Source organism: Catharus ustulatus, chromosome 1 (assembly GCF_009819885.2).
Source record: "Catharus ustulatus isolate bCatUst1 chromosome 1, bCatUst1.pri.v2, whole genome shotgun sequence".
In the NCBI taxonomy this organism is placed as follows: domain Eukaryota; kingdom Metazoa; phylum Chordata; class Aves; order Passeriformes; family Turdidae; genus Catharus; species Catharus ustulatus.
This window is the reverse complement of record NC_046221.1, coordinates 68677868-68688246: the sequence shown is the minus strand read 5'-3', so window position 1 is coordinate 68688246 and position 10379 is coordinate 68677868. Positions and strand designations below refer to the sequence as shown.

At 42.7% G+C, this 10379-nt stretch overlaps 1 protein-coding gene and 1 long non-coding RNA gene across 2 annotated transcripts; one reads left to right on the top strand and one right to left on the bottom strand.

The window, feature by feature from the left end:
• Window positions 1-296: 296 nt before the first annotated feature.
• Window positions 297-6912, bottom strand: GCM2 (glial cells missing transcription factor 2). Its single transcript, XM_033071674.1, has 5 exons — window positions 6871-6912; window positions 5390-5642; window positions 4480-4592; window positions 2891-3016; window positions 297-2715 (listed from the first exon to the last, which is right to left on the bottom strand). The coding sequence occupies exons 1-5, from the start codon at window positions 6910-6912 to the stop codon at window positions 1837-1839; spliced, it is 1413 nt and encodes a 470-aa protein (XP_032927565.1). The 3' UTR covers window positions 297-1836.
• A 1144-nt stretch (window positions 6913-8056) lies between these two features.
• Window positions 8057-9064, top strand: LOC117009198. Its single transcript, XR_004420449.1, has 3 exons — window positions 8057-8145; window positions 8412-8477; window positions 8932-9064. It is a non-coding gene; the product is annotated as an uncharacterized LOC117009198 (long non-coding RNA).
• The last annotated feature ends 1315 nt before the right edge of the window (window positions 9065-10379 follow it).

Here is a 10379-nt window from a genome sequence, read left to right as displayed (position 1 = left end):
TAAGAGTTTAACAAAAGCCAAGGAAGATATATAGCAAGTACACTAAAGCTAAAACACAAGGTAAGCTTGCTACAGGTAAATTAATTTAGTCTTTTTGTGAATTCTATCTTGTCCAGTTTGAATTTTTAAAATTCACTGCTGAAACAGGATGCTATTTATTGAATTCCTGTGTGGTTCAGTTTCATATCTCAGACTGAACACATTGTTTTCCATAAAAATATATAAAAAAGAAAATATACTAAATCCAAACTATTTAAAAATATCAGATATTTGTATGCTGTGCTTTGAAAATATAATTTTTTTACCAGTTTAATGGTGGCTTCAGTGCACAGAAACTTAAAATTCTAACTAGCCAACTTCTCACATTAATTTATGTGGTGCTGTGCTTTTAACTGTGATTTCACATTTATTGAAAGGCTATAGTAGTATGCTGCTTCTCAAAACATAGCAAAAATATGCATAAGACAGGTAAAAAAAAAGTGTTCAAAAAGTTAAAATACTTGGTAATTTAATAATAATGTTACTGAAAGAAATTTTTTGACCCTAATCAATGCCCTGTATCTACTTAGCTCCCTTGCTTAGAAGACACATTTTAGGTGAGGGTTCTATTCCCCAGTACTAGGCAGCTTTCAAAATGTCTTTGGTTCTAAACCAACACTCTTTGTTTTTTCTTCTTTCCAGATTAATTAGTTGCTTTAGGGATGAATTTGGGAATGTATTTCCTTATGTTTTCTTTGCTTAGTTCAGTTTGGAGATTTTGTTTCGTAACCACTCTGTTGGCTGTTATTTTAATTTCTGATGTAGTGCTGTCAAGGGGAGCTATGATTACAGAGAGAAAAATCACTAGAAGTCCCTGAAGAGAGGGAGAAAGACCTGATGGAGATGGAGTGCAGAGAGGCAGCCAGGAAAGGTTCATTCAACACTGATCTACACTAAACAGCTGGGATGTTACATTCTTAGACAGGACAAGTTGCATTCATGAGTAAAGAGAATTCTGTACCAATAACCAATTGGTCTGACCAGCTTGCCAGGCCTCTTTAAGCAAAAGCAGTTTCACTGCAAATGGTTTTCGGGACCATGTAAGCTAACTCTGGCAGCCATGTGATGCTGAGCAGGCTTAGTGGGGGCTGCCTGAGCTTTCCTGCCTCCAGGCTGAGTGTTACAGGGCATCAGTTCCTGGTATGGCTGTGCTGGGATGTCCTTCTTGCATAGAAGGGCTGGGTAGTCTCTGCTTTTGATACAGGGGATCAAAAAGCAACATGAATTTAGCATGTTTCATTTCTTAGGTCTCAGATTTTTCATTTCTCGTTTCAGAGAAACTTAGCTGATCTTTTCATTCGTCAAAAAGATCGTAACAGGTGAATTAGTCTGCAAATTGTCTTGCTTTCACATTTCTTTTATGTCTTTCTTTCTCTGCTATTTCCTTCAGTTGACTATAATCTATAGCCATTTTTCTTCATTTTTTTCTCCCATTACCTGATCAGTCTTTTCTTTCTTACATTTCTCTCAAAGCTTGAGGCATCTGGCAGGAGTTCCAGCCGTAAGTGAATTAGACTTGCTATCAGAGGAGGTTGTTGACTTCCAGAGCTGTGCCTCCATATTACCTTCTCCTAGGTGTGTTTTAGGCTCAGTTCCTTGTGCCATTTTAAAGATTGTGTGGGGTTTCTTTGAAATTAGATGCAAAGTATAATTCATTCAGCACATAGCTCCAGAAAGATGCTTTTAAGAAAAAGCTCTCTTGATCAAGATCCCAAACCACTTGGCTTAGCACTCACATGGTCAGCACAATAATCTATTCTTCTATCTGCAGATGTTTGTCACTTAGGCACCGTTTAGTCAGTATTCAGCACTCTCAAACCTTAGGGCCTGGCCTTCATGCTCAGCAAAGCTGCTCCCCAGAGGGAGCCCATACCGATAGCTCTCCATGCTCTCGGCTGGTTTGGATTTTGTGGGCATGGAGTCGTGCTGGTAGAGCAACGCTGACTTTATCATCCCAAAGTCTTCCTGAATCTTCATCCCTGAATAGATGGCACCCGAGACGTTTTCTGCCACGTGGGTGTAGCTCTGGAGGTTTTTCACGTCGCAGAGGTTGTCGCTGTATTTCAGCGCGGGGGGCTTGTAGGCTTGGTAGGACACCTTGGTGGTGGTGGTGATGACCGTCTGCAGCGGCGGGGCCATGGGAGCGGGGCTGGGGCTGTACCTGCAGGGATAGTCTCCGCTGTAGTAAGGGTGGGGAGCACTTGACACCTGCCCGTAGTCACTCCGGTCTGCACTGCTGGTTTTCCCCCACGCTGGTTTCAGTCCGTAATGCCTGCCAGGATTATCGGAACTCTTATCGTGGGTGGTCACAGCATTGTAGTGAGACCCGTTCAGACTGAGGGGGTCTGCATCAATGGCAGGACCGGTCAGATCTTTGTAAAATGTTGGGTAAGGACTCGAGCTTATAAAGGTAGGAACTCCAAACTCATAAGTGCATGGCATGGGCATGTAGATCCTTGGATTTGGGCATTTAGGGTATGGTGACAGCTGATCCTCTTGGAAGCTGGCTGAGTCGTATGGTGCCTTGTAGAGATCTGCGTTCTGCAGCGAAGGGTAAGACTGGGCTGGAATCGAAAAATTTGTGTCTGTGAAGATACCAACTCTTTCTGGGCCATCCACGCAGTGAAAATTCTGTAGGTTATTGGTGTAACCACTGCTGTCGTTATACCTTCCTGCCTGACAAGGAGAGGTAGATCTTTAAGATACAGGAATCAATACTGCCCACACACATATGTCTCAATACTTGTGCTATTTCTGGTTTCAGCCCCAAATTAACAGCATGGTGTAAAGCTTTGTTTTGCCCTGTCTTCATCTATGTCACCTTTTTATTTCACTAATGAGTTTGACTTACCTCTGAGTTTAGAGATCTCTTTTTTTGGGAGTGGTGATAAGAGGACATTTGTTTCTTAATTGCGCTTCTTCTTGCTTCTGCCTCCAGTTTACTCTCTGGCCGGGGGTGGTCATGGACTCCTTTAGCCTAAATTAGGATTAAAGGAGAATTAGATATGAACTTGGAAGGAGGTAAGATAAGAGAAAATGCTCTAAGTAATACAGGAGGTAGTCACAGCATGGTCTGTGGTTTGGCATGAGAAAAAAGGAGGGAGAAACTAAACAAGGACAAATTAATTGTGAAAATAAATAAATAGAATAATTCATGATTTGGATGTAGATAGAAGGAAAAAGTGAGGGAGAAGTCAGTGAGAACTGAAGAGCTAATGAAAGAGCAAGAGTGCTACCTAAGTTTGTGACATTCAGGAGTAGATAATTAGAACCAAGGGGAAAAAAAAAATTCATTTGGTTGTTTTTCTGCAATACAATATCTCAGTTCTGCTTTATAAGCACATGTATAATTAGTATAAATAGGCTTTAAAGAGGTTTCATGCCACAGGATGACAAATATTGTCTTAAAGCAATGCACCTTCTTGAACAGGACTGAAAATTATATCCTTGAAAACCATCTCAAGATACTCTGCTATTGAAACATCTGTGGGTATGCATACCTAGGCACCCAAAGTTATACTGATATATGATGAAGTCATGGACACTACATTTCCTTACTCATTCGTCTGAAAAGATCTACATACCGTCCCTAATACAAAGTAAGAAGTTAAAAATTGCTTTTAAAACACTGTCCTTTCTCAAGCAGAAACTGCTTAAAACTTCTAGAAGCTAGAAGTTGTAAGCAAGGATTTATCAACTTTTTTTGATTGTAAAATCTTCCTGTTTTGCATATCTGTAAAAAGAACCTTTGAATAAGAATAATATAGGAGGGAATCTGGCAATATGGCCAATTTTCTTTCATTTACTGACTGGATTCACTGCTGTGTGACTCAGGGTAAAAAATTATCCAGGACAAAATGTAATCTCGTAGAACAGAAACTTTTTGTTTACTTTTCCTTCCAATGTTGCTACCAAAAAAAAAAAAAAATCAAGATTTCAGATTTAGATTTCAGCTTCAGCTAAGATTATTCTTTTTTTTCTGTCAAGGTTATAAATCCTTCAAAGTTGAAATGCTAGTTTCACCAGAAGTAGAATTTTCATGTTTCAGCTCACGTAAATTAAGTAAGGCTTTTTTTTCCCTATTTAGTAGGAAATAAGTATTTGGAAATAAACCTTGGAGAGATCCAGTTGTCATATGCACCAGGGTGCAAGACAACTTTTTTATTCATATTTGTGTTCTGTAAATAGGAGAATTTTAGCCATCAGTTATGCTATAGTTAAAAGTGAATACAACCCATAACTACTGCTTTTAAAGAGACAGCCAAGTGCTACTGTTTTACTTGTTCTTATCATGCTTGTACTAAGGAGAAATTCAACCACGCACTAGACATCATGCTCATCATGGTCTGTGTTACTTTAAAAGGGGGAGAAGGAGGAAGAAATCTTTCTTTACAGGTATAATTTATATAGTGTGCACAAATACATACAGCTGCTTTCTACCTGGAAAAATATTGCTTTGCCATCAAGCCTCCAGAAGTTAGTGACCGGATATCCACTGTGACCTCGGCAAGGAATCAGCTCGAGGGCAGAGTTACAGTTGGGGCAGGCTTTCTCTGTGAACAGACAGAAATTACAGTAATTTCAATACTATAAGGCGCACCCTTTTGACTAAAATTTTGCCCCGAACCCGGAAGTGCGCCTTATCTGATGTACAAAGTTGCAACATTTGCCACCCCAGAAGTGTGAGCCGTGGGGGGAGCCGGCAGTGCCACGGCAGCCGGGTGGAGGCGGGCCCGGGGGCCCACGACGCTGCCCTTCCCGGGTCCAGGCGGTCCTGGGGACCTATGGCTGCTGGGTGGAGGTGGGCCCAGGGGCCAATGGCTGCCGGGTTGAGGTGGGGTCTTGGTCAGCAACCGCATGGGAGGAGCTGGGGGCGGAGCCTCACTGCAAAAAAAAAAGTGCATCCTATAGTCCGGTGCGCCTTATATGGTCTACAAAGTTGCGAATTTTGCCGACTCCAGGGGGGTGCGCCTTATAGTCCGGTGTGCCTTATGGTAGTGAAATTACTGTACTGAAGAGATTGGTTAAGGACAAGGATGCTGCCTGACAGTAAACAGAGCTCAAGAGCAAAATAATCAGACTTGTCCAAAATTCAGATTAAAATGTATTTTTCAAGGAAATGCAACACAGACTACCAAGCCTATCCAAATGATATGAGCTAGAACTGCCCACTAGTTATAAATGCTAGTAATTTGAAGGATTTAAATCTGTATCCCCTTAAGTATTTGCAAACAGACATAGATGAAATTTGGAATTAATCTGTCATTGCAATTATGCCTTAGTCTGCATGCAAGTAAAAGTGCCTCGAATTTGGAAACCAAGCCCAGATGAAAGAAGCAGGGTCCCTCACTTTGTTGCTTCTGCCGAGCCTTGTCGCATATGGCGGGGCGCAGCTGCAGCCTGGCCCCGCCGGGCAGAGCACAGCTCCGGGCACACACCACCACGCCCAGGCAGGACTTCTTGAGGATCTGGCAGTTGTGGTTGTTGGTGTTGCGCATGGCCCAGCCGCTGAGGTGCCGCTGAGCGTTCTTCTCCTCGCTCGAGTAGATGAGCCGCACGTAGCCATCAGGCCACTCCTGGAAGGCATCGAAGTGCTTGGGCTCCTGCAGAGGGCCAGGTGGGTGGCAGGGTGAGGCAGCAGGGAGAAGAGCAAGAGAAGGTTATGAGTATATTACAATCTGATATTTTTGCCTCATCGTAAAACACATGACGGGGAAAAAAAAATGCTTTTTCTAAGAGCAGCCAAGAGGCAGAAAAAGAAATATTGAAAGAATAGCTTGTTCAGAAGTGCTCTCTTAAAAGGGCTAGGGCAGTCTGAGATTCCATATCTGAAAAGAAAGTCAGGATCCTTTCCTCTTCTGCATCATGATCCATTGTAGCAGGGTCTCCTGACACATATGATTTTTATAGTGAAGTTACCAGCTGTAAGACGTCAGCCTTACTCCCAGAATTTACTGACTAGTCTGGTATCAGTGTGGCCAGACAGCATGCAAGTCATCCTGGTCGTGGCTGCTATTAAGTTCTCCTTGTTGTGGGACCATGCACCTACAGGCAGGAAGCTAGACATTTTAGCTACAGAATGGCTTCTTAAAGTCTATATTATATGATTTGAATAAGGCTTTTCCCAAAAAATAGAGATAAAAAGATTTGTCATTACAAATGTACTTCCAATGTATGTACAGTAGCACAAACAAATAACATTTCAATTTGGGATTTCACAGCTTTCTGGAGTTCCCTTCTCAAATGTAGTTACCAGAACTATGAAAGAAGACTTTAAACTGCAATTATTTATAATATTTAACATATGTATGTACCACATGTGAGAGCAATCCCAGCAAACAGAAGGAAACTACCAGCATTTATAGCATTAAGACATAACAGCATGGGCTCTGTAAACTTAAATAAACTCTAAGATGAAAAACGTTGCAAATTATAAAACGCATTTGAAGCTCGCAACTAGACAAGAGTGGAGTGCTCATTGGCATTAAAGTGTTGCATCAATAAACCAAAGAAATAATTAGATAACTTGGATCATAGTAGGAAACAGTCAGTTCAAGCCCCTATTCACCATTTCATGAGAAGGATGAGGGGAAGGAGGGAGAAGGAAACTGTCCAAAGGGAGCCAGAGGTTGTTTGAGGAGTTCATATCCAGCTAGGAAAACCTGTGTATCAAATCCGTACTTTTATTACAAGCCACTTTATAAAGACTACAAAACAAAACCAAAAATGTGGAAAAGCGCAAGAGAAATGAAAAATAAAGCTTTACTGAGAATGAAGTTCGTTCCGCTGTTCCCCAGCTCCGCGTCCCCAGCACCTCCCGTCCCCCGTTACCTGCGGGAGCTTGGGGTCGTTGATGTCCCAGGTGAGCTTCATGGCAGAGAGTGGCCGTGGGTGGCGGCTCCCGCTTTTTTATGCCGTCGGGGCGTCACCGAGGTGTGGGGGGAGCTCTCAGCCGGTCCCGTAGGCGGAACAGCAGCACCAGCACCGAACCCCACCGCGGCCCCCGGCTGGGCAGGAGCTGCGCTCCCCCTCCCCGCCACAGGCGGGTTTCGCTACCCTCACCTGAAGGTGTGGGACGGGGGGCAGACACAGGGGTTGTGCACGAATCCACCGCCAGCAATGGGGGCCGCCACCTCGGCAAGTTTGAGCAGGGTTTGGAAGTCTAACCTGGCTGCCGCGGGGCTTTGCCTCTCGCTCCCGCGGGCGGCCGGGGTGATGGGGAGCTGGGGGACCGCTCCTGGTCTTGGATTCTGAGCGTGGCTAGGAGCTGTCCGCAGGCAGGCAAAGATGCTGAATAACCTGCTCTTTAGACGTAAACGAAATCGGCCTTATTTGGCAGGTTTCCCCTTCACGCTGTGCTCTGTAGCACCTGGTTTAAAGTGCAAAATTGGTGTTGGCGCCATTGTATTGATAGGCACATTTTAACTTACTGGAGAGTTACAAGTTTTTTGTTACCTTTTTCTTTTCGAAAGAAATAGCCAATGGAGTCTGAAGTTTGGAGGGGCTCTTTTAGTTGGTTTGGTTTTCCTGAGTTTTTATTTTTCTTTGCTTTTTTAGGGGGGGGTTGGGGGCATTGATTTTTGCTATGAAAAACAGAAAGACAAAAATTGTCCACAACAGCATAGATACCGAGCAGTTGAACCCCGAGCGCTGCTATCACTCTTTAAACGATCCCACCTGTTCACAATGATTTTTTCATTCGCTTCCATCCTCTCTGGTCCAAAATTTACGGAACTTTACCCTCAGCTGAGCGCAATAAAACCCACCCGGCAGCAGCACGCGCCGGCTGTGGCAGCTCTCGGCCGAGAGCATCTCCCTGGAAGGCTCCGGGCTCCTCCTTTCACCCCTGGACTCGGCTGCGAGGGCTCGTCCCAGGCGCCGCACAGCTGCGGCTTTTTAAGGCGGGTGCAACCGCGCTGCTTTTTCTCCTCTTTTTTTTTTTTTTTTTTTTTTTTCCTCCCTCTGCTGAGGTATAGAGTGAGGGTTTGCTGAGGAAAGGAGAGCGCTCGGAGCTGTGAGGAAGGCGGGCGAGGGTCTCCCTGTACGCTAAACGCGGGTGTGTCCAGCAGCGGTCCCGGCTCCGTCTCCCCCTGTGCCATGATCCAGGTGAGCGGCGCTCCCCGGAGCGGGGGATGCTCCGTGCTCCCTCCCTCCGTGCTCCCTCCCCACGGCTGCCAGGAACCTCCAGGAACTTGCAGCTTAGCTGATAAGGAAGGAAAACCAGCGTTTTGGTAGAGAGGGGGTTTTTTGGAAGTAGGTGCTCTTCAGCTTTGGTGCAGAAAAAGTGTTTGGGTTTGTTTTGGTTGATTGGGTTTTCTTTTTTGGGGGTAAGATTTTTTTTCTGTATTTTTCTTTTCCTTTTATTTTTAAAGGAAGAAGAAAGTGAAGAACGAAATAAAGATGTGAATAGCAATATGGCAGACAGAGCAGAAAACTACGTGAGGCTCTTAATTGCATCCTTTGTCTTACAAGTTGTTATTTATATATATTTGCTTACTTAAAGGTGCATTTCTTAAATGGATGTGGCATGGCCCAGAACTCTTAGTAATTTTATTGAATGTGAGAAGTGCAGTCCTCTGAATCTTTTCTTTAATAAGTGGGAGGAAGTGATTGTAATAGCTGTGGGACTTACGAACTAGTTATACTAAATTGCCTATTTCCTTACTCAGCATCTTTTAAGATTATTCAATTTCAACGGTTCTGTCTCTTTTAAGAGAGACTCTTAAGTCTCATTAAGACTGATGTTTCACTTCAGATGTAGTAGTAAAATGAAAGTACAGAAACTGGCAACTTTTAAAACAGCATTGCAAATATTTTATCATAATTAGTGCTGTTGCACTTTCAATGCTCACTTATTTTATTCATTAATTGTTCCCTTCCCTTGCTCTACAGCTTGAATCACTGCTCATTGATGCTTTTAAAGGGAAGGGGTTTCAGAAAATACACGAACTACTTCAAGAGAAGGAAGTAGAGCCTCCCCAGAAATACAGTGAATCTCTCTTTAACCAGCTGGACAAAGCGGTGAGAAAGGCGAGTACCATAAATCATCTCAACTATCCTAACACCCATCTCGGAGGGTAGCAGGCTAATGATGCACAGCACTCTGTTTTTGTAGGAGCTAGACAAGAATGAATTCGAGAATGTTTCACTGCTGCTGAAATGTATTCAGCTCTACCTTAAAAGTGATCTTCAAGAAGGGAAGAGCCTGTTTATTGAGCAAGGGCTGGTAGCAAAGATGAGTATAATACTATATACAAGTTACTAATGTGATTTAAAGTTATTTGCATCACATAAAGGACTCCAAGGAGGTGAAAACTAGAGGATGGCTTGTTGGCCACACAGAAAGAAAATACTTTTTTTATACATTGCATGAAGGAGTGGGGAAAAATGCTTACTCTCTTTTATTGCTTTTGGTGTAGCAGCCAATTTTATGGCTCCACTTATTGCCTGATTTAAAGGGTTGGGTTGTTTGGGGCTTGTTAAAGCTGAGAGTAGAAGGAGAAGATTAATTTCTATAAGTCCAATTAGTGAAGTGATAGACTTTCTAAACGTGTTTTAAATGCTCTAGCAAAATACAGTTTTAGTATTAGAATTGATGAGTAATTTGTACTTTTATATTTTTAAAAGCTGAGATGTTCTTTATGGAGGTCCCTCTCTAGCTATGTAGCAAACCAGATGCATTTAATCTGCAATTGTGTTTTATCTTCTGGCACTATATTGATTTCAGCTGGTAATAGTTGTAGTAGCAGAAATGCAATTCTGCTGAAGACGAGTAACACCAGGATCCAACACTGCTAACACATGCTCTCTGCTAGCAGAGTTGTACTGAAGAGTCCTTGGTCCAAAATGTTGTATTCCTGCTTTGTAGTTACACTTTTCAGGGATACAGTTGCTCAAAATGCCTGTATGGAGATAAATTAATAAAGTTTTTCCAGTCTGAGCTCTGTATTTCCAGTGGTGCATAGATTTCTAGTCCAATATTTGTGTGTGATATTATGCAATCTTTAAAATAATGAAGTATTAAAATATTTACCTTTAAAAGCTTAGAAAAAAATTTACAGTATTTTGCTGGGAATTTATGTCCTCTAGAAATGCCTGTAGGAGTTTTGGTGCCACTAGAAGCATATATTGTGTCTGAGCATCGTGAGTGGGTGCCTTGGACAAGAAGGGAGGATAAAAGGAGGGTTGTGGGGGGAAGAGGGAAATAGCACTTTTCATGTCCTCCTAGCAAAATTTGAACTCCTTAAAGACATGTAGCTTTTGACATAATACGTGACTCTGAGTTTTAAAGAGTTAAAAACTCTAAGGTTTCCTGACATATAGTTTAAGGATTTTTGACT

Bases quoted from the DNA above. Each gene is read 5' to 3' on its own strand.
- GCM2 (XM_033071674.1), bottom strand. From the start codon at position 6,912: ATGAAGCTCACCTGGGACATCAACGACCCCAAGCTCCCGCAG. The intron at 5,643-6,870 runs GTAACGGGGGAC...GGCCCTCTGCAG, and splicing joins ACGACCCCAAGCTCCCGCAG to GAGCCCAAGCACTTCGATGC. The intron at 2,716-2,890 runs GTAAGTCAAACT...TCTCCTTGTCAG, and splicing joins AGAGATCTCTAAACTCAGAG to GCAGGAAGGTATAACGACAG.